Below are 24,995 nucleotides of genomic sequence, written 5' to 3'. Positions count from 1 at the left end.
CCTATTTAGTACAAGCAGACGTGGGAGCTTGTCTGCACAGAACTGGCACTGAATGTGCATAGCTGGTCTCCCACTGCTCTCTTAGTAAGCAAGCAGGGAGCTTTGTGTGCATGGAAGAGAACTGAACCAAGTAATAGAAGGACACATTGCAGGTATACTACTTATTTTCTACTTTGTGGACATATGTAGGAGTGGAGATGTTTTAAAGTTTCATACAAATTAATGGTAGTTTCTTAGCATAGGCCAGTAAAAAATATCCTTAGCATAGGGACGTCCAACCTCCGGAAGCACCGAAAAGGGCTATGATGCTCGTTTTAGTTCTTGAAAATCTATTTAACAGAGTTTTAGATATTTTACAATATTCACCTTTTTGTGTTTTTTTTTTTTTATAGAACACTGAAAGATCGAAGGACTGGTACAAGACCATGTTCAAGCAGATTCACCGACTTAATAGAGGTAAAGTCTTCTGTTTTCTCATAAATAACTAAATGTGAAACGTTAGCCCTGAATTAATAATATACCATCGATGGAGTTTATTATTGGTTATACTACATGCGAGCGCTCTTTTCAGACGGCCGTATGCTGTGCGCAAAAATGCGGATCAGTTTTTTGCAGACAGATCAGCATGTCCGCAAAAAAAGGATTGCATTCAGTTTTTTTGCTGACCCCTAGACTTCAATGGGGCCATGTCCTGATTTTCACTGACTAGTATAGGACATGTTTCATTTGTTTTACTAAGCCGTGCAATGGAAGAAAGGGGCCCCATAGAGGTGAATAGGACAGCATCTAATACGCAAAAAAACTGATCCACATTTTTACGGACAGCATACGGCCGTCTGAATGAGCCCTAATAGGAGAATACTTAAAAGTCTCCAATAATAACTTCTCCAAACTGTTACTAACGCCTGCAGCACCTGAACTAAGCACATACTTGTATAGTAATGAAATGGGTTATATAACTCTGCCCAAAAAAGTCTTAAAAGAAAAGCTCAGATAATTCTAATTATTAATTAGTTCTTCAGACCCCATAATGAATATTGTGTACGGTATGTGGGCCATTTTACTAAGCACCAGATGCCTGATCTGCACATTTCACTTGATATTTAGCCTCACCTCAGGTATTAGAAAAATGTTGGAGATGTGATGCAAGTCACCAGTGCTTCTCTTTCTAGTGTTTTGATTTTAGAATTGTTTTTAAATGTCATTGACTTTCCATAAATCAATAGTACAAAGAATATAAGAAAGTTTGTAATGTACTTTATTAGCAAAACCCTATTTTTCCACTTATGAGCCATGCTTTCTCCTCCCCCTGCCCCCAAGTAGTAATTATTTGCTCCCAGTTCATTGGTTAAATCCCCCTTGAGAGATTATCAGATGACTGAGGGTTCAGATTACAGCTGCTGCCCAGGCTCATTACTGATGTGTAATGCCCTATGTTCTGCTGCCGCCTCTGAGTGTAGTGGGCAGGATCTCCTCTTGTCTCTGTGTGCTGTGTATGGGAGACATCCTTTCCTCTAATGTCTTGTCTGCAAGAGAGGCCATTAGGGATGAAGAATGTAGAGGGGGGAAACTGTTGATAAATGCAGAATACAAGTCAAAAAATTGCCAAATATAATGCAACTCGTCATGTACACATTTATTCTAAAAAGTGACCTGAAACAAAAGGTATGCTTTTAGTGGCAGTACATGATTAGGAAAGATTTATTAAAACTAATAGGGAATCGGGGGGAGTTTCCATAACAACCAGGCTTAAAGGGGTTATCCAAGAGCTATAATGCCCCCCATATGCCCAGGCCCCTCACAGAGATTGTACTTACCTTACTGCCCAGCATCCTTGTCACTCCTGATGCCGGTACGGCCGCCGATGCATCTCCCTGTTGCACGAATGAAAAACGCTGCATCTCCCCGTGTTGGGGGGGGGGGGGGGCAGCCAATAGCAGGAAGTGACGGGGATGAGCCTCCATAGCATCACCTGCGATTCTATGGAGGCTTCATTCACGCGACGGAGAGATGCAGCAGCGGTCGTGTCGGCATCAAAAGCGACGCGGGTGCCGGGGAGCTGGTAAGTACAACCCCTGTGAGGGCATATGGGGGGGGGGGGGGTTAATAGATCTTGGATAACCCCTTTAACAATCAAGCTTTTGCATTTATTTTCCAAAAGAGTGTGAAAAATAAACATCTGGATTCTTAAGGCATGTTTACACAGTGTATTTTCCATCAGAATTTTGGTGAGTATTCCATGCGGAAATCCATGGGAAAACCCGCCTCCCATTGTTCTTCAATGGCCACCTTTTTTGTGTGGATTTCAAAACCATCTCATGAAGGGACACGGCCTTTCTTGGCATGGACTCCGTGCAGAAACTGTGGTTGGTGTCCATATGTAGCTTAGCCCCATTGAATCGGGCTAATCTATGGTCTGATCCGCAGTGCTTAAACTAGGAATCGGCGACAGAAATCCAAAGATTAGCCCTGTGTTTCTTTTGAGGATTCCACAGAAAATACACATTGGTGGAGAAAACTGGCTTAGTTGCCCATTGGAACCAATCAGATTCCACCTTTCATATTTTAGAGTTCCTTTGGAAAATGAAAGGAGGAATCTGATTGGTTGCTATGGGCAACTAAGCCAGTTTGATAAATCTCCCCCATTGGATTTTTCCTGACTGTATTCGCCCCCATTTCAGCATGCCCTTATTGGTTGGTTGGGCCCCGTACCCCATTTTTACTTTGTGCACTTTTTAAGATAAGCACAATCCTTTTTTTTTTTACTGTCGCCCTTGCTCTGTCATGAGTGATTTGCAAAGTAATTATTTCAGCCATTAGAAATCTAATTGTGTTTTAATACCGCCTGATTGCTAATATGCTGTTTACAGTGTGCAGGCACCAAGCCATGAAACCAGAGAATGTCCTCCTATCTTTCATAAATCACAGTTGTTTTTCTCCTGCAGGACCGGCTGACATAACTAATTAATTGGAAGTCTTTGTCTGTCTACAATTAAAATGTGTGCACAGATGTCACAGACCGCCACGTCTGTGTAATTTACTGGTCCAAAATGGAGGGCAAAGTATTTGTTAACTTGGCCGTGAGATCACACTTAACCTTAAGATCATAGCCATTGACTACATTGTTTTTATTCACAGCCTGCCGTTTTCAGGAGCATGACTGGGCTTATAAAAAGTATCAGAATGCTGACATCACATTATATATTTTATTTGTAGGGGTTTTCTGGAAGTACGATATTGATGACGTATCCTCAGGTGAAGGTCCGACTTCCAGCACCCACTCCGATCAGCTGTTTGAAGAGGCCATGGCGTCCTCACAGAATAACAATTTCAGCATTGTACATTGTATAGAGGCATTGTGATTGGTATTGCATCCCAGGCATGTAGCTCATGTGACTGATAAATGTGATGTCACTGGCCTAAGAAAAGGCTCTCTCCAGAGCGCCATAGCCTCTTTAAACAGCTGATCGTCACGGGTGCCCGGAATCGGGCCCCGACCCCCACCGATCAGATATTGATGACCTATCCTGAGGATAGGCCATCAATATCGAACTCCTAGAAAACCCCTTTAACCCACATAATGCCTCAATTCCAATTAATATTTTATATCTTGTCCATTTTTGATGGACTTTTCTTGAAGTGTTGGAGTAGACTCTTCATGGGATTCTTATTGTGAAGGGAAAATTATATATTTTCTGGTATGGTAAAATTATTGTTCTGGATATACCAGCCTCTGACTACTACAATACATTAGCTGTAACGATGATTGCAGGGAGTACAATACCAGTAAATTTTAACTTTTTCCTTCAAGGCTTCACAACTAAAGGCGTTGATCATTCAGTCGATCATTGGCCCATCTAAACACCCCACCCATCAGTTCATCTGTTGACTGAACTCTTTTACACAGCCACAAAAGCCATTGTTTTTTTTTTATAGCAAACAGAAGATGTGCCGCTAACAATATGCAAGCTGTATGGAGGATGAATGATCACACTGATCATTCATATCATTGATCAGCTCTGGTTATGGCCCAGCATCAGACCTTGTTAAAGGACCCCAACACTGCAAAGTGATCTCCTCATTAATTTAATTAGTTACACAGCCAATAATCCAGACGTGTCTACTGAAGATACTCCTCTTGACAAATTAGCACCTTGCACCCAGTTGTTAAATTCCACCGGCGCAGGACTAAATTTAATCCGGCTATCTGATATGTGTGGCTGTTGTAGCTGAAAGATTGGTGACCGCGAACCAATAATTAAAGGTGACTGCGTACATAAGTCTTGTAGTCAAAATCACTCATAGATCTGGCAATCCTGGCCTTCTGCAGGTACTTTGTGGTGCACAGTTATATCTGTAAGATTTAATATGTGCAAAAAATGGGCATGGCAAAGCGGTTGCAAGGATTTTTGCCTGAGGATCGAGCTAGAAATCCATGTGGCCAAGCGCTGTTGATGGTAGACTGTAGACTCGTGTGTAGGTGGCACAGCACGTAGCCATAAAATCTATGGATTCCAGAAATACTGGTTATTTGTGTCAATTTCTTTCATTCCTTGTATGCACTACTTTTCTTTTTAATTTACTGTTTATTAGATACTCCCGATGAAAACCCTTATACCCCCACTTACATATTTCCTGAGCTTCCTGAAGTTAAACCTCAAGCAGAAGGTACCAGAGGATTGGCTGGAGCATGTGTTTTCCTATGTAATCCCTACAGTCACACCGCACCATTGACTGTGCTTGCTTACATAAGAGAATAATGCTTTATGTGTGCTAACATAATAATAGTTTTCTGTAAGTGTTATGGCCCTAACCCTATTAAGAAGGCAGTCGTAATCGTGTAACATGTTCTACCAGGAAGAAACACGAAACCCCATTACACAATATGGTGTATGGTGTACTATGCTGCTAATATGGTTGCCATTGTATAGTCCCCAGGAATTATCAGGGACTGCAGTTCTTAATAGCGTGTTAGAATTTAGTAATAATACCACGGGTACATGTGGACCTGCTGTTCTGTGCTGCTTTTCTCTGCTGCAGAGTTCAATACCTACACTCCCACCTACCAGTTTCCTGTATCCACTCCTAGCCCTAGCTCCGAAGGTAATTGGAAAGACTAAAACTGGCCATACACAAGAGATGTTTGACGGCAAAAGAGATGCTGACCAAAAGGCAAATACTTGTGGCGAAGGTGATCTGGTGTCATTGTCCGGTGCCATTGTTGGCAGTACTGGGAGGTATCTCCCAAGGAAAGAGAACCATCTTGCTGGTGCCACTTTGTGGACACAGCTCCCTATGGGTCAAAATCCTACTTTTTGGGGACGTGACAAGGGAAAATGGCCAAGCCAAATATCCATTCGTATGTTTAGCTTAGATATTTTTTCCTGTCATGTCCCAAGGCTGGATTTTGACTCTTCCACAAGGTGGTTTTCTTCCCTCGGGAGGTACCTCTTTGCATATTGTTTTCCCATGGAGCGTTGCCAATAAGTTTCCATACCAAGGAGCACTTCCAGTAAGTCTCCATACAGAGCAGTTTTTTTTTTTTTTTTAAGGAGAGTCAGTGCCCTAGCTAAGTTGGCGATACGAAGAAAGTGGTTCATGCTAAACAACAGATCATAAAAATTGCCAGTGCCAGTGGTCATCAAATTATCGTTCATCTCTCCAAACCAACCGCAAACGACGTTGAGGTTATTCAGAAAGTGGCCATCTGAAATCTCTAGTATATGGCCAGCTTAAGACTGTACTTTCTGTACTCATTTTCTTTTGGTTCTCTTAGGCTTGATTTGTGTATATAATGGATTTACGCTTGGATTTGCGGTGGTGTCTCTGATGTTTGTGGCTGTTGTGTAGTAACCATTAAAGCAATTGTGAACTCTTCAGAGTTTTGAATACATAAGGCCAGGCTCACTTTAGCATCTGTGTTTCAATTTTGGTTGTGCCATGCCTTCCATAATCCACTGAACACAATGTAGGACAAATCACTATATACGGCTAGGGTCTGGTATTTGAACACTGGCCAGTATGATGCTTCTACATTACTGCGTAGCAGGGTGAGGGCTCCGTGTGTCAGCGGCTCTCCTCTGTTAACCAGCTCTATACAGTGCACTATACATTATGCATAGACTGGTTTGTGCTGTAGACTGTCTAATGTATGTTTCTTATGGATTTTTTTATGTGTTTGTGTTTCTATGACTTATATATTTCTGTGATTCACATACTTGAGTATTCAAATATTATCTAAGAAGTCTAAAGATAACCTGGAAAAACTACATATTTAAAGGGGTATACTGGTTGTACAAGGTATCCCCTATTTACAGGATGTGGAATAACTATTAGGCTAGGGTTACACAACGACAGTGATCACGCAACAGCTGTCCAGCTGTGTTCGATTTCTTGTGACTGTCATGGCAATCCCTTTCATTTCTATGGGATCACCACTATTCAGCGATCCTGGCTTCGACAGCTGTTGCGCGACCAGTAACCCTAGCCTTAAGGGCCCTTGCTCCCGACCGTATGCCCTCCTGAGACATACAGTCCGTGAGTGGGCCATATGTCCCGGATCGGCATTGATCGTGCACACGGGAGTACACAGCATCATAGATTACAATGATGCTGTGCATGTTCTGGCCGCCCGCCGGACTATTGTTCCTGCACTGTATCATTGTAATCTATGATGCTGTGTACTCCCGTGCTCAAGATCAATGCCGCTCCGGGACATATGGCCCGCTCACGGACAGTATGTCTCGGAGGGCATACAGTTGTGTGCAAGGGCCCTAAGTCCATGGCAGTTTGACTGCTGGGACCCCTACTGATCATGAAAACAGAGATCTCCATGGGGCCTCTGAAATGAATGGAGCAGCAGGTGGGGCATGCACACAACAGCTCCATTCATCTCAATGGGACTGCCGGAAATAGCCAAGCACCATCTCTGGCAGTTCCATGTAAATGATCAATGTGGAAGGGCGTATTCGTCTGTTTTGATATTTAATATCTTCAGTATAGATCAACTATATCAGACTCCCAACAGCCCTTCCCCAATCTGGGGAGCTCTGTTCCATTCATTATGTACTCTTTGCAGTGGCAGTGCCTAGTAGCGCGGCTCGGTCCAAATAACTTGGATGGGACTGAGCATTGCTAAGCTGTAAGACCAGACAAAGCCATTACCAGATGTATGGAGCTGTGCCTGGCAAACAGTGAAGGCCCCCTTCCATCCGCTCATTATTTGGGATGGCAAGAATCAGATCCCCAATGATCTGATTATTACGGCCTATTCTCCAAGCGGCCGAAAACCTCTTTAAAGAGGAGCTGTCACCTCTCCTAACATGTCAGTTTTAGTAACTACTTGCATCCCCATGTATTACCAATTCTGGAGCTTCTATTCGTATGACACTATGATGAGCCACTCGTTATTATTCACAGTTTGAAATGAATATCCAGATGGGTGTTACCAGTTGGGAGGGTGTGTCCCTGCACAGTCTGACATTATCCAATCAGTGCGGACATTGTCAGACTGTGCAGGGACACATCCCCAACTGGCAACATCCATCTGGACCTTCAGCACAAACTGCTAGCAATTCATTCAGTAGGCATAATGCAGGAATGGCACAACACTGGGTCATAAGAATAGAGGCTCCAGAATTGTAATTGTTTGTGGATGAATGAGACAGGTAGATTAGATTATGAGCCCCATTGGGAACAGGAACTGGTGTGAATGATGACAGTAGCTATACAGCGTTGCAGAATATGATGGCGCTATATAACAACAGGACCTTGAATAAATAGAAGCATAGGTAAGGTAGAACTGTGTACATTCCCATTGAGCACTGATTGATCATATATGAGATTGTGGTGACACACTCCCCTGATAGTAATACAAGCAGCCGCATGTACAGTCACTCTCTATTATAGGGATGGATGGGCGCTTGCGCAGTTTTAAGCCTGACCAATCTTACTAATGGTATGATTGATGGATGTCAAAACATGGGCTCTGGTGCAGTGTCTCCCCTGCTCTGCCAATGGTGATTTATGATTGTACAGCCCTGCAATTATAGCCCATGAGGCTGCTTAGATCTGCCTGTGGACACATGTCAGTGTATTGCAGAGCTCAGGAATCTGTGTCACAATTATGTAGAGTTATCATTACAGTTGTGTGCATACATCTGCACAGACTTCTTTTTGCTGTGAGATTTTGTCTCATTCTCTATTAGCTGGACGTATTTTTCATATATATTTTTTCCCTTTTTTTTTTTTAGATGAGGATTCAGATTCTTCTCCAAACTACGGACGGCATTCATATATAGAAGATGGTAAGAGTTAAGATTTTTACAGCGTGCTGACATAACAGCTGTCTGTGACAAACCACTTAGTCAGTTGCAATATAGCGGACGGCCACTAGGTGGCGACATTCTACGCTTGAAACAAATTAAGTTCTATATCTGGAAATACTTTCTCCCACTCACAAATTCTTCTTTCTTCACATCGCCGTCAGGCATTCAGTTCTTCAATCCTGTTACAGGAAAAGAAAAGCAAGATGGAAGCCAAAAAATAAAATAGAATAAAAAATCACGTGATGGGCACCAATGACACCCAGTGGACCTCATTGACTATAATAGGGCCCATCAGGTTTTTGTCTTGGTGTCCTTCATTTTACTGAACAAAATAGGTCTGCATGCTGCGCTATTGTGTCAGCCACTTTTGATAGAATTTGTAACTGAGCCTCTAACACAGATGTGAACTCTGCCTTACAGGGACTATGCTGTCCTATGTAAGGGGACAGTATGGGGGCATGTGCTCTCTTATTAGTCAAAAGGCATAAAAAAGGCAAGAATGCTGTTTGGCCAAGAGGATTAATCCAAGATAACGCCAGACACACAAGTCCGATTGTGTTCAAAAGTGGAGCCCTCCCCCTGCCCTCAAAAATACTCTGGACTCATAGCATTGTGTACTTTGTGTTCTTTCATTGCTCCTATTAGCCTAAGGGACCGTTCACATGGTGAAAATTTGGCATGGAAACCTTGCCAAAATTCAGCCTGCAGCCGTGTGCTTTGTGCCTCGCATTAAAGACAGCAGGAGGCAGCGCTATAGTCCACAGGCTGACCATTTAAAGCTATGACCACTCCATGACGGGGCATGTCCTCTTTGCCTGGTGGAGTGTGCAGACAGCCACCACTTGAAGCCATTGCGATTGTCCCTCACGGTTTAGCTCCAAATGGAGCTAAGCTGCAAGCTGGTCCGCAGCATCCAAATTGGACAACTGCAGCAGAAACTGTGTCGGTTACTGCTGTGGCAGATTTTGACGTGTCAACAGGCCTAAACTTTGTACTGCACTCACATAGGATAGCATCATCTGATGACAGATATGTTTTCATCCTTTTGCTGCCAGGGGTTTTTAAACATTTCGCACCTCTGGTAGCCAGGACATTTTTCACACTTTTGACATGTACAGATATAACCAAAATTACAAAAAAAAAACATTCTAAGCCCCCATACCTATATACAAATTTTCTGAAAGTCGACACCTGGCACATTGTCAAAATGACACTTAGTGCTTTATGCACACAGACGACTTCATGCAAATTTGCATCAAATTGTAACTTTACATAAAAATTGCAGAAAGTTGATATTAGGCGTTAAAAATATGACCAAAACAGAAAGCTATACGCACCACATCTCCTAAAAGTTCAAAATGTACAAAGTTCATACATACCATTCAGGCTTAAATTTAAATGCACATACAGTTGTGTTCAAAATAATAGCAGTCAGACATCACTAACCTGATCCATTACTGTTTTTGGTAGAAATGATATTTCTACATGGCAAATAATTTACTAGCAGGTGTAGTAGAGTAATAGAAACCCAACAGTCATGACATGCATGCTGCTGATTCTGTGTAATTAATTCACTAATTGAAAGGGGCATGTTCAAAATAATAGCAGTGTGGAGTTCAATGAGTGAGGTCATTCATTCTTTGAAAAATAGCTGGCAATTATTGCCCTTATTTAAGGAAGGAAGGCAGCAAATGTTGTAAATGCTGGTTACAGTGCAGATCTCTGAAATTCTGAGGAAAATGGGTCGTTCCAGACATTGTTCAGAAGAACAGCGTACCTTGATTAAAAAGTTGATTGGAGAGGGGAAAACCTATAAAGAAGTGCAGAAAATGATAGGCTGCTCAGCTAAAATGATTGCAAATGCTTTAAAATGGCAATTAAAACCTGAAAGATGTGGACGAAAGCAAAAAACTACCATTCGAATGGATAGAAGAATATCCAAAATGGCAAGGACTCAGCCAACAATCAGCTCCAGGAAGATCAAAGAAGGTCTAAAGTTACCTGTGAGTACTGTTACAATTAGAAGACGCCTATGTGAAGCCAAGCTATCTGCAAGAAGCCCCCGCAAAGTCCCACTGGTGAAAAAAAGACATGTGCTGAAGAACTGTGGAATGTAGTCCAATCATCCTGGGCTGGAGTACTTGGTCACAGGTGCCAGAAGTTGGTTGACTCCATGCAACACAGATGTACAGCAGTTATCATAAACAGAGGTTATACAACTAAATATTAGTTTCAAGTGATTCAAAGGAAAGCCAAATCTTCAAACTTTTTTCAGTTTATATAGTGAATGTTTGAGTTTGTAAAGAAGAATACAGACACTGCTATTTTTTTGAACAGTCTAATATTCATTTTTCTTTAATTTTTTCAGAGGAACAACACAAATTGTATATATTTTTCTTCATGTTTTGATTTGGAATAGAATGTGTAGTGTTCCCAATGCATTTGTCTGTATGGAAATAAAAGCTATTAGAAGGATAAGCTTTGTAAAAAAAAATTAAACACACTGCTATTATTTTGAACACAACTGTATATTCATAAAATCACCACAACTGGAAAGAAGACCTATCCAGGTTTAAAAGGGTTATCCCATTGCAACAGTCTAGTTCCTATCCACAGCCAAGTACAAGTGCTCGTTTATCTATGACAGCCCCATAAAAATTTATGGAGCAGCAACAGACGTACATATCCATATCTCCATTTCGCTACTCCATTCCTTCTGATTGGTGGGGGCCCAGTGGAGGTACAGAATAAGTAGTTGTAACCCATTTAAGGTGAATAATAAAAAATAATAAAAAAGTAACCTACCGTATAACATACACTTATTACACTCTCTGGTAGGCTTTCGGGTTGTATCTCCCATTGTATCGGGGCTAACTGTCTTATTTTAAAATTTTGATTCTCAGCTTTAAAACAAGATCTGCCGTTAATAGCAAGAATGTGCCTTATATGTCCATGGTTACTGAAGTGACACCCTTCTAGGACTTAAGAGATATGTCCTTGGCAGGGAAAGGGTTAAACCAGGAGCGCTGTGCCTTTTGGAATGATGTATAATGCACATAAATATTTATTGATTGATTTTATTGGCAGCTTTCTTATCATACCCTTATTGAAACCAAGATCTTTTTATGGTATAATACATGTGTATTAGATGCAGTGGTCCTCTGCGGGCTCTAACTTGTGTGAAAACCTGTAATATTTGGATTATTTTAAATTGCATTACTTCTATATTTATTGCTCTTTGAGTATGAGGTGTGCCCCTTCCATCTACTAGTTTGGGAAGGTTTTAAAGATATATATATATGCAAAGTGTCTTCTAACAACATGGAAGGTCCTTGGTGGCTTCACAACAATGGCTGTTACATACTATTTTACGTTCAGATATCTGCTTGTTAACTAGATATTAATAGTACTTTATAAATCCACCAATATTGAATTTTTCTTATGCCATGTTATTGGCAGGAAAATCTCAAGCTTCAGTACCTCGTTCGAAGAGTGAGATGGATAACATTGACATGGACAAAAACGTCCGCAGATCCATCACATTACCTCTACCGACTCGCTCTTCTTCACTGAAGCCAAGCCATGAAAGGTAAGAAGACCCAAGCTGAAGTTGTCCATCTTTTTTTGAGGTTTATGTCTGAATGCTTTGTGTGGGTTCAGATTAGGTATAAATGCTGCAGGTTTTCCACAGCAGAATTGCATACAAAAAAGCCACAGCCTTTACAGTACCAACAAAGTGCTTGAGATTTTTTGAGATCTACATCCTGAAGAGAAAACTCGTACTGTACAGTGACTTGCCTTGCAGATTGTCAATCCACAGCATATCAGTTCATTGTGTGGGTTTTACTTACAGCTTTCAACTTTAGCATCACAAAGATTGAAAACAGTGGAGCACCTAGCCCATTTCAGGCGTTTTTTGTGGAGACCGTTTTGGTTCTGATCACATGTGGACATACCCTTGCATTCCAATGCGGTGTGCGTTGAAAGTTAGTGATGGAGATTAGGGTTTTTTCATGATTTAACAGTGATTGCCCATCTGTGTATGATTGGTGGTAAACTGCCCTCCAAAAGGTCCAATGATCAGCAGAAAGAAGAGGCAACAGAACTTTCTGAAGCCACACTGTGTAGCATACACCCTAGCTGCTTCATGTAAAAAGTTTCCCATAAAAGTTTCTGGTTCTTCTCACTTCTGCTGCCAGCACCAGAGCACATGGGATTCAATATTCCAGAATGTTAACTTGAACTAATAGAGAAAATCCATTATCCAGTACATTCTGAAATTGGCTACCTCCTATATGGCCTTGTGGGAACGCTAATGTACTGTCATCTTGCCAGTATAATTCGGGACACATCATTTGTTCACATAGTGGTCTTCTACAGGCACATTTTTCCATGTAGGATTGTCATGGCGTGATCTAGGACTTTCACTTCAGCATTGTCTTGAGTTGTGACAACCTTCACTCATGACGACGCTGCTCCTGGGTTTATATTCAGTGTCGTCAGTCGGCTTAGAAAGATGTAGAATTGCAGGCTGGCCTGAAAGGGTTAGTAAGGCCTCTCCCAGTCCTCAGATGGCTTGGCCCTTCACCAAGGAGAAGTATCCAGGGAACAGAATAAGAAACATCTGCGTATCTGACTGCAACTCATATTAGTTTGGGTTAGAAACCATTCAGTTTCTTCTCTCGGAAACAGGCGATTAGAGTTTATTTCTATCCCATTATGTTCAGAGGAGCCGTCGTCAAAACCTAAATACATAAGAACAGACAAAAAGTGTCCACGACCTCAAGCAAATTTCCTGCCTGAAGATGAAAATGGCTGGACTGAGGATTAGCTGCCGTGGAGTATTTCCATCCAAAACACATGTTCCCCTGGTAACAGGGAGGTTTCATGGTTAATTGCTTTCCTTGTCCTCAGGAATGATTGGGATCCCCCAGACAAGAAGGTCGACACCAGAAAATACAGAGCGGAGCCAAGGAGCATTCATGAGTACCAGCCTGGGAAATCCTCTGCCCTCGTCAATGAGAAGATGGTAATGTAATGCCGGGTCTTGGTGTTTTTGTGTGTGTTCAGGGTCATGGTGGACATTGTTGTGTTACTATCGGCACTTCGAGCCAAGATTAGTGAAGCTGAATCTACAATGACATTGCCAAAGTGTAAGTATTGCCCTTTATATGAGGACAGTAGAACTTTTAGATCCCTTGTCCGGTGCTAGGATGGGAAATGGATTGAGGTCGTTATGCCTAACATGTCCCTGCAGTCTCTGTGTACACAATACCTTGTGTTACCTGCGTTGCTCACTGTCTAGTAATATGTTTGCTCTTATATAACGTGTGTCGTTCATAATGTCTAGAACTTAACCATTTACAACTCCTAAGGACGGGAATGGGGAAAAACTGTGTAATGTAATGTGCTTCATTTGTCCTGTGCTACTAAGTATTAACTCTATTTTTTATTTTTTTGCAATAACTAAATATTCATATATGGTACATAGCAACATACAGTAAAGTATACAAATCATATTTTTGTGCATAGTGCTAGTGTAGCCAGAACTACAACCAATATCACAAAAGTAATAATTGTGTTTTTTTTATTTTGCCTATAAGGCATTTGGTTTTCAATTCCTATGAACAAAAGTCTATTCCCCAAATTCCCTGATATACATGGACCCTTACTTCCTATATCCAGTTCAGGTTTATCTGTCATTCACAATGCATTAAAGGGGTTATGCCATGATAATTGTAAAAAAAAAAAATGAATATCTGACATCATATAGTACCCAACAATCTCTTTCTAACAAAGCTAGAACCAGCCCTGTACCTCGCATGGATCCAGAGATCTCCCAATTCATTGCTCCAGTTGCTCTGCTAGATTTATCTCAGGCTGGAAGGTCAGGGGGTATGTCCTTCTTGCTGCAGCTCTCTCCCTCTAACTGACACAGCTTCTAAAAGTAGATATAACTGGTGGCAGTGAAAGATTTAAACTGAGGGCGTGCGACCACCTCTCTGAGGTGGACAAGAAATAAGAAAAAGAGCAAACAGCAGGTGGAGTTATACAGATAGATTTCATTGAATAGCTCAGTGGCTATCCTTAGTTTTCAGTATTCAGATCCGGGTGCTGGTTTGAAAAATGTAGAATGTGTTTTGTGGGATAACCCCTTTAAAGGGATAGTTTAATCATGTGATATTATATCTTATTGCTAGGATGTGCCACGACATTCGAATTGGTGGGATCTGACCTCTGGAACTCCCACCATTCCTAAGAACAAAGGGGTCAAAGTTTAATGGAGCTGTGTTGAAACGTAAAGTGGCCCGCTAATCCAAGAAAAATTGTTCACATTAACTGGGGAACGAACAGAACACTTACATAGTGACCTCCTTCTTATCTCTTCAGATTACTAGGCTCCTCTTCTGTCATCCAAGATGTCCCCAATGTTTCTCAGACTAGCTGATGAATTTGGTAGTCCAGCACTTCCTGCTGCCCTTGCATTGGCTAGCACTGCTCATGTGATCAGCTCTGGCCAATCCAAGAGCAGGGTTGGACAATGAGGAAGTGTCTTGGGCTAACAATGCACAGTAGCCCAAGATTTGAGGATTGTGTGAATTTACCCCAGGCACATGTTTACAGCCTGGGGTCAGTAGCCACAGCTCATGCGTGAATTGGAATTTCTCGCTAGCGCTGTGGCGAGAGGTTCAGACTCATGCTTGTGCTGTAGGTTCAGATCCCATGTTTTGATTATGCGCCCAATGTACGGCACGTAAACCCAGGAGGGGCTGCCACTCAGGATCACAGCGCATCTTGGATAACCCCCGTTTAAGGCTACTATGTCCATATAATACATTCCATGAGTAAACTACACTTGACACAGTTGGAGTGTGGGAAAGAGAATGGGATGAATGGTCTTGGCCAAGCAAAATGATTCAGAACCTGACATATTTGCAACATCCTACAGTAGAAACCTCATACCAAAAATGTTCTAGCGATCGGTGAGGACACCAGTGATAGGACCTCCACTGATCAGACACTTATCCCCTATTCATCATTGTAATGGGACAACCACTTTAAGTTAACAGGGTTTTTGCCCGAACAAGAGCCAATCGATGCTGCAGAAAGTCATTCGGCACTCGTTTTTCAATTCATTTTCTTGGGGCAATGGTCGAGAGGGATTTGAAGGAACAATCGTTCTAGTGGTCATTCATTCAAACTCTACTTATAGAACTACGTTGTTTGAAAGCGGCACGTGAGGAGATGAGCTACCGGCAAACATGATTTTTATGCCCACCTAAAAGATGCGATCGCCGACAAACACTGGTGTGCCGACTGTTCCCTGAGCGAGAACGAACTTTAGTACAGAGGTTTGTTTGGCCGACCAATCGGCCTGTGATAAAAGTTTCCGTTCACTCGGCATTCAGTAGAGCTGTAAAGATGTAATGACACATTTGTAACTCTGGGTGACGCCAGTGGTTTAATTTATTATTTTCACAAAAATCTGAGTAAATATAAATAAACGTAATTTACCCCATCATAGTGGGAATGATAGAATGAAAAGATACAGCTTTTGAGCAGCCTTTCCCTTTAAACGAAGGTGCACTATTCTTTACCTATAGGCAAAAGCCTGTCATTGGTAAGGGTATTACTGAACAGCAATTCTAGGTATTCCATCAGTTCATGTTCTCCAGGCTTTACATCATCAGAACATAGTGTTTTATGATGGGTGTTGTAGTGCCTGTGAGGATAACCGGTCAGTGTTAGTGTGCTTTGTAAGTCGTATGTCCACCCTTGAATACTATTTTTTATCTAAATGGGTTAAAAATTCAAATTTGATACATTTAGATTTCTAAACATATCTTTATAGCGGTTGGAGCTCGCTATTTCTAATGCAAAGAAATCCAATGCAAAGGCATACATTAAAAAAATAACATGCTGCTTACCTGCTGCTACCACTAGAGGGGGCTTTTTGCATACTGTTTTACATTAAACAATAATAGGTCAGTATGCAGAAAGTTCCCTCTAGTAGAAAATCTTTTAACTCTATATCCATGCAGAGGATTTGGAGTTCTGTATCAGAAAAATAGAGCTGTGACTGTTATATAGTTATATTAAGATTTAATTAGCCCAGAATTTTGAACCTTACAAAAGACCTGATGATTAAACGTGGATGTTTACTAAGGGTTACTCCAGCTTTTTATATGTTAAATTTAATTTCTACCCCTGCCCCTCCGGACCTGTGGAGTCGAGCATAGTTGCCTGCTCCCCGACTGTCTTTTTCGGCTCCTTTTGACCACCGTTCTTCGGTGCTCTTCAGTCCTCACATGTGAATTCCCAAAATGGACTGGGGTCACGCTCCCCTTAGCGGCACATGACCTAGTGACATGCTGCTTGGGGATAACGTCATCACTTTAGCCAGTTATTAGCACATGTCCCCCATCCATGCTGTAAGTTTACATGCGGGGAACGGAGCACGGTAAAGAGTGCTCTGGATCGAGGGAGCCAGAACCAAGCAGCGGGGAGCCAGTAAGTGTACTTGACTCCACAGGCCGACAGGGAGGATAACAAAAAAAACTTATGGAAATCTGGAACAACCTAAGGGCAAGAACCATGCATGGCATCTGTTGTGTTGAAGATTCGTTTCTTATTGGAAAATTCCTTTATGAGGCATGTTAGGTGCATACAACCTCACTTGTGCTGTGTAAATTAAAACAAGATAAAACCGTCTTGATTACGAGATGTACCAGCAAATTCCACCGATTTAGCTTGTATCTACTAAATGAAGCTCCAGCTTTGGGGCCACTCTCATAGCTTGATTGTCTAGCACTGTCAATCAATGGGGAAGTGAGGAGTGCCCAGCTTAGTGGGGTGCTACAAAAGCAGTGCTCTAAGGGCTCTGGCCGGCCACTTGGTGCTCAAACCAGCTCACTTTTATATTACAAAAAATCCAGATGTCTCGGCAACAGTTCTCCCTACAGACAAAGCAAAGGTATTGTTTTAACAGCATGATCAAGCCTACAAGGCAGCATGCCTGGTCTAATAGGGTTGATCATGCTGACAGATGCTAACTTCTTCTCTGTCTGGTCATTTAGTATGGCACAGAGTCGGTTAGCAATCTTGGTCGGACCAGCAGTCAGTCTAGGGAAAAGTGAGGGGTGGTGACTCAAATAGAGCAACATAATGTTATCCTAATAGTGTGGCTGGTCAGGGCTCACATGATACCAATCAATGTGCTGCTCCCTGTCAAGAGAACAACAGAGGCGTCAATCTATCAGTTACTCCAGCCCTTAATCCACTACTATAATGGGGATTACTTTGCAGATAAATCCAAAGTCATACACTAAGATAATTTTTCTCGCCCATAGAGAACATTTATGTCTCTGAGATCATTCGGTTTTTAATACGTAGCACTGAAGGCATCTAAAAAATAACCTGTCAAAAATTATAAAAAAAAATAGTTTTAAATAATTATTGACAATGCATATAACTTATGAAATGTATGTAATTATACATACAAATATAAAATAGAAAAAAGATCCCTTTCTGGAAGTGCCCCTTTTAAAGTGGCTTCAAAGTGGAGTTTCTGTTGCGCTATGTGAAGCCTCAGTCTAGTACCAGCACATTTATACAGTAAGTACTGACCTACTGAAGTGTAAGACACTATACCTTAGTCTACTTATGGGGAGGAGAGCTCGGTAATGCATTTAACCAAATAAAACAGCGGTACAGCCAACACCTCTGTAACGCTCTGCTCTGTTGTCTGCCTTCCCCTTTTGTGTGATTTTCGGCATGTCTGTGTTGTTTATGCTGTCACTTTATTCATCGTACGCTTGTGTCTTGCCGAAATGTCTCTGTAATTTTCTGTCTTTTGTTTCATCCGACCTCCTGACTGTGTTGGAACTTCTGTTTCTTGCATATCCATGTTCTGTTAGAGATGCAGGATGAAGTCCGCCGGTTCCATCCGCTGTAACAGATCATAAATCTCCCCGATTTAGTTTCCAGTCCTGGCAGTGGAAAGACGTGCTTGGGAATTCTGCATCTCTTAACGGTCCCTTTTCCTTCTTCTTTTCATAATCTTCTTCTCCTTCTTCCTTCCATTCCCCTGTCATGAACTCTGTAGACTCGGGATAAAAGTCCAGAAGAGATAGATTTAAAGAATGAACCTTGGTATAAATTCTTTTCGGAATTGGAATTTGGGAAACCGGTAAGTAGGATAGATCTCTTATCAGCTACTGTGTGCTTTGTTATAGCTGCAAATAACGTAACAATAGCCACTTGTAGAGGGAACAAAAGATCCTTTTCTCGGTCACGGAGCAGATCTTGGATTTCAGATACTATCTACTAGAATATATCAGTTTTGGTGCATGGTCTACTGACCCAGTGGTGGCGTGGTTGGTATAGGCACTTTTATTCAGTACCCTGTGTGTTGACATTCCATTCTCCAGCCTCCACGGTTCCTGGTGTCCATTTATTGTGATGAAATTTCCGTTATCCGGTTGCCTCAACAATTACGCACTCAAATGTAATTATTGCCCAGCAGTTATCTGATTTATGGTTGCAGATATTGGCAGTGTTTGTATACAGATCCTAATGGAGCCTAGATATCACATTAGTGTCTTTCTGGAAGAGTCAGGAAACAATGGCCAGATAGATTCCACCTCATTTTACTTAGACTCTACTTAAAGGGAATGTGTCATCAGAATTATTTTTTTACTAGCAGATTTTTGGTGAAACATTTCCTTTAAGATGCGTTCACGCGCTGCAGTTCTTACACAACCGATTAGTTACAGTCCACAGGATAGCTATTCACACCATCTCATCTTCAGACTAATGATACATTTTACAATACAAGTGATCATTTGCAGGTCACATATCAATAAGCGATCATGCTAATGATTAGGAAGGCGTTCAACTTTCGCCAACAATAAACGTTACACACTTTGGTTCCATCCCCCATCTAAACCGGCAGGTTCTTAGTATGAGAAGTAAACCTTGTGGTTACTATAGCCGGGCACCATTGGTGTGTGAGTCTGGAGACAGTGACCCAGGTTTACTAATGTGCCCGTGCCACAAAATCTGTGGCACAGCTTGGCGCATCTTAGGGTATGGCCACACGTTCTGCTTGTCTGACGCGGTTTTGAAAGCCAAAACCAAGGGAGAATGTTTTTATTTTAAGAGTATGTTCCTAATGCTTTCTCTGCTTTTATGATCCATCCTGATGTTGGTCTCCAAAACTTCATCAGGAAACTGGACCACGTGACCGTGCTCGTAGATATTTTATAGCTAACCACATGGCTGGCTTCTCACTGGCAAGAACATTGGCTGCATTTGTTACAGATGAATTTAGCAGCTGCTCTTTGGAGAATGGAAAATGCTGTGAGAATGTAACTTCAGAAAGACTCAGGTGTGATATGATGGCTGGACACCTTCATGTATGTGTATAGGACAGCTTTACATTTATTATCTGCCTGGTTTTATACAACTTAATCTGCTAGAATTATATTCCATGCTCCACTTGAACACTAGTATACACTATAGAGCACCAGGTCACTAGTATACAATATGCTCCATTAGATCACTAGTATACCATGCTCCGCTAGAACACTAGTATACACTGTACTGCACCAGAACACTAGTGTACACCGTACTGCACCAGAACACTAGTGTACACCGTACTGCACCAGAACACTAGTGTACACCGTACTGCACCAGAACACTAGTGTACACCGTACTGCACCAGAACACTAGTATACACCGTACTGCACCAGATCACTAGTATACACCGTACTGCACCAGATCACTAGTATACACCGTACTGCACCAGACCACTAGTATACACCGTACTGCACCAGAACACTAGTATACACCGTACTGCACCAGAACACTAGTATACACCGTACTGCACCAGAACACTAGTGTACACCGTACTGCACCAGAACACTAGTATACACCGTACTGCACCAGATCACTAGTATACACCGTACTGCACCAGATCACTAGTATACACCGTACTGCACCAGAACACTAGTATACACCGTACTGCACCAGAACACTAGTATACACCGTACTGCACCAGAACACTAGTATACACCGTACTGCACCAGAATACTAGTATACACCATGCTCCACCAGAACACTAGTATACACCGTACTGCACCAGAACACTAGTATACACCGTACTGCACCAGAACACTAGTATACACCATGCTCCACCAGAACACTAGTGTACACCGTACTGCACCAGAACACTAGTGTACACCGTACTGCACCAGAACACTAGTATACACCGTACTGCACCAGAACACTAGTATACACTATAGAGCACCAGGTCACTAGTATACAATATGCTCCATTAGATCACAAGTATACCATGCTCCGCTAGAACACTAGTATACACCGTACTGCACCAGAACACTAGTATACACCATGCTCCGCTAGACACTAGTATACACTGTACTGCACCAGAACACTAGTATACACTGTACTGCACCAGAACACTAGTATACACTGTACTGCACCAGAACACTAGTATACACTGTACTGCACCAGAACACTAGTATACACTGTACTGCACCAGAACACTAGTATACACTGTACTGCACCAGAACACTAGTATACACTGTACTGCACCAGAACACTAGTATACACTGTACTGCACCAGACCACTAGTATACACCGTACTGCACCAGAATACTAGTATACACTGTACTGCACCAGAACACTAGTATACACTGTACTGCACCAGAACACTAGTATACACTATAGAGCACCAGGTCACTAGTATACAATATGCTCCATTAGATCACAAGTATACCATGCTCCGCTAGAACACTAGTATACACCGTACTGCACCAGAACACTAGTATACACCATGCTCCGCTAGACACTAGTATACACTGTACTGCACCAGAACACTAGTATACACTGTACTGCACCAGAACACTAGTATACACTGTACTGCACCAGAACACTAGTATACACTGTACTGCACCAGAACACTAGTATACACTGTACTGCACCAGAACACTAGTATACACTGTACTGCACCAGAACACTAGTATACACTGTACTGCACCAGAATACTAGTATACACTGTACTGCACCAGAACACTAGTATACACTGTACTGCACCAGACCACTAGTATACACCGTACTGCACCAGAATACTAGTATACACTGTACTGCACCAGAACACTAGTATACACTGTACTGCACCAGAACACTAGTATACACTATAGAGCACCAGGTCACTAGTATACAATATGCTCCATTAGATCACAAGTATACCATGCTCCGCTAGAACACTAGTATACACCGTACTGCACCAGAACACTAGTATACACCATGCTCCGCTAGACACTAGTATACACTGTACTGCACCAGAACACTAGTATACACTGTACTGCACCAGAACACTAGTATACACTGTACTGCACCAGAACACTAGTATACACTGTACTGCACCAGAACACTAGTATACACTGTACTGCACCAGAACACTAGTATACACTGTACTGCACCAGAACACTAGTATACACTGTACTGCACCAGAACACTAGTATACACTGTACTGCACCAGAATACTAGTATACACTGTACTGCACCAGAACACTAGTATACACTGTACTGCACCAGAACACTAGTATACACTGTACTGCACCAGACCACTAGTATACACTGTACTGCACCAGACCACTAGTATACACTGTACTGCACCAGACCACTAGTATACACTGTACTGCACCAGACCACTAGTATACACTGTACTGCACCAGACCACTAGTATACACTGTACTGCACCAGACCACTAGTATACACTGTACTGCACCAGACCACTAGTATACACTGTACTGCACCAGACCACTAGTATACACTGTACTGCACCAGACCACTAGTATACACTGTACTGCACCAGACCACTAGTATACACTGTACTGCACCAGACCACTAGTATACACTGTACTGCCAACCTACTGCACCAGACCACTAGTATACACCGTACTGCACCAGAACACTAGTATACAATGTACTGCACCAGACCACTAGTATACACCGTACTGCACCAGAACACTAGTATACAATGTACTGCACCAGAACAATAGTATACACCGTACTGCACCAGAACACTAGTATACACCGTACTGCACCAGACCACTAGTATACACCGTACTGCACCAGAACACTAGTATACACTGTACTGCACCAGACCACTAGTATACACTGTACTGCACCAGATCACTAGTATACACCGTACTGCACCAGAATACTAGTATACACCGTACTGCACCAGACCACTAGTATACATCGTACTGCACCAGAACACTAGTATACACTGTACTGCACCAGAACACTAGTATACACCGTACTGCACCAGAACACTAGTATACACCGTACTGCACCAGACCACTAGTATACACCGTACTGCACCAGAACACTAGTATACACTGTACTGCACCAGACCACTAGTATACACTGTACTGCACCAGATCACTAGTATACACCGTACTGCACCAGACCACTAGTATACACCGTACTGCACCAGAACACTAGTATACACTGTACTGCACCAGAACACTAGTATACACCGTACTGCACCAGACCACTAGTATACACCGTACTGCACCAGACCACTAGTATACACCGTACTGCACCAGACCACTAGTATACACCGTACTGCACCAGACCACTAGTATACACCGTACTGCACCAGAATACTAGTATACACCGTACTGCACCAGAACACTAGTATACACTGTACTGCACCAGAACACTAGTATACACCGTACTGCACCAGAACACTAGTATACAATGTACTGCACCAGAACAATAGTATACACCGTACTGCACCAGAACACTAGTATACAATGTACTGCACCAGAACAATAGTATACACCGTACTGCACCAGAACACTAGTATACACTGTACTGCACCAGAATACTAGTATACACTGTACTGCACCAGAACACTAGTATACACTGTACTGCACCAGACCACTAGTATACACTGTACTGCACCAGAACACTAGTATACACCGTACTGCACCAGAACACTAGTATACACCATACTGCACCAGAATACTAGTATACGCCGTACTGCACCAGAACACTAGTATACACTGTACTGCACCAGAACACTAGTATACACTGTACTGCACCAGAACACTAGTATACAATGTACTGCACCAGAACACTAGTATACACTGTACTGCACCAGAACACTAGTATACACCGTACTGCACCAGAACAATAGTATACACCGTACTGCACCAGACCACTAGTATACACTGTACTGCACCAGAACACTAGTATACACTGTACTGCACCAGAACACTAGTATACACCGTACTGCACCAGAACACTAGTATACAATGTACTGCACCAGAACAATAGTATACACCGTACTGCACCAGAACACTAGTATACACTGTACTGCACCAGAATACTAGTATACACTGTACTGCACCAGAACACTAGTATACACTGTACTGCACCAGACCACTAGTATACACCGTACTGCACCAGAATACTAGTATACACTGTACTGCACCAGAACACTAGTATACACTGTACTGCACCAGAACACTAGTATACACTATAGAGCACCAGGTCACTAGTATACAATATGCTCCATTAGATCACAAGTATACCATGCTCCGCTAGAACACTAGTATACACCGTACTGCACCAGAACACTAGTATACACCATGCTCCGCTAGACACTAGTATACACTGTACTGCACCAGAACACTAGTATACACTGTACTGCACCAGAACACTAGTATACACTGTACTGCACCAGAACACTAGTATACACTGTACTGCACCAGAACACTAGTATACACTGTACTGCACCAGAACACTAGTATACACTGTACTGCACCAGAACACTAGTATACACTGTACTGCACCAGAACACTAGTATACACTGTACTGCACCAGACCACTAGTATACACCGTACTGCACCAGAACACTAGTATACACTGTACTGCACCAGAACACTAGTATACACCGTACTGCACCAGACCACTAGTATACACCGTACTGCACCAGAACACTAGTATACACCGTACTGCACCAGACCACTAGTATACACCGTACTGCACCAGACCACTAGTATACACCGTACTGCACCAGACCACTAGTATACACCGTACTGCACCAGACCACTAGTATACACCGTACTGCACCAGACCACTAGTATACACCGTACTGCACCAGAATACTAGTATACACCGTACTGCACCAGACCACTAGTATACACCGTACTGCACCAGAATACTAGTATACACCGTACTGCACCAGACCACTAGTATACATCGTACTGCACCAGAACACTAGTATACACTGTACTGCACCAGAACACTAGTATACACCGTACTGCACCAGAACACTAGTATACACCGTACTGCACCAGAACACTAGTATACACCGTACTGCACCAGACCACTAGTATACACTGTACTGCACCAGACCACTAGTATACACTGTACTGCACCAGACCACTAGTATACACTGTACTGCACCAGACCACTAGTATACACTGTACTGCACCAGACCACTAGTATACACTGTACTGCACCAGACCACTAGTATACACTGTACTGCACCAGACCACTAGTATACACTGTACTGCACCAGACCACTAGTATACACTGTACTGCACCAGACCACTAGTATACACC

General features: G+C 42.3%; 1 protein-coding gene across 25 annotated transcripts in view; it reads left to right on the top strand.

The window, feature by feature from the left end:
• The window catches only part of SORBS1 (sorbin and SH3 domain containing 1), a 336,387-nt gene that overhangs the window by 248,060 nt on the left and 63,332 nt on the right, over nucleotides 1–24,995 (top strand). For 21 of the 25 annotated variants that reach the window (XR_006390469.1, XM_044298962.1, XM_044298981.1 and 18 more), the window contains 6 exons: nucleotides 393–456; nucleotides 4,594–4,668; nucleotides 8,253–8,306; nucleotides 11,787–11,916; nucleotides 13,242–13,356; nucleotides 18,433–18,516. Coding sequence is in view for 24 of the 25 variants with exons in the window: in XM_044298962.1 (XP_044154897.1) it covers nucleotides 393–456; nucleotides 4,594–4,668; nucleotides 8,253–8,306; nucleotides 11,787–11,916; nucleotides 13,242–13,356; nucleotides 18,433–18,516 (522 nt within the window). In the remaining variant the exon portion in view is untranslated. The remainder of the gene's footprint in view (nucleotides 1–392; nucleotides 457–4,593; nucleotides 4,669–8,252; nucleotides 8,307–11,786; nucleotides 11,917–13,241; nucleotides 13,357–18,432; nucleotides 18,517–24,995) is intronic. The other 4 variants (XM_044298985.1, XM_044298969.1, XM_044298979.1 and 1 more) reach the window with 2 other exon arrangements.

This window comes from Bufo gargarizans, chromosome 6 (assembly GCF_014858855.1).
Source record: "Bufo gargarizans isolate SCDJY-AF-19 chromosome 6, ASM1485885v1, whole genome shotgun sequence".
NCBI lineage: Eukaryota > Metazoa > Chordata > Amphibia > Anura > Bufonidae > Bufo > Bufo gargarizans.
This window is presented reverse-complemented; position numbering and strand designations above follow the sequence as displayed.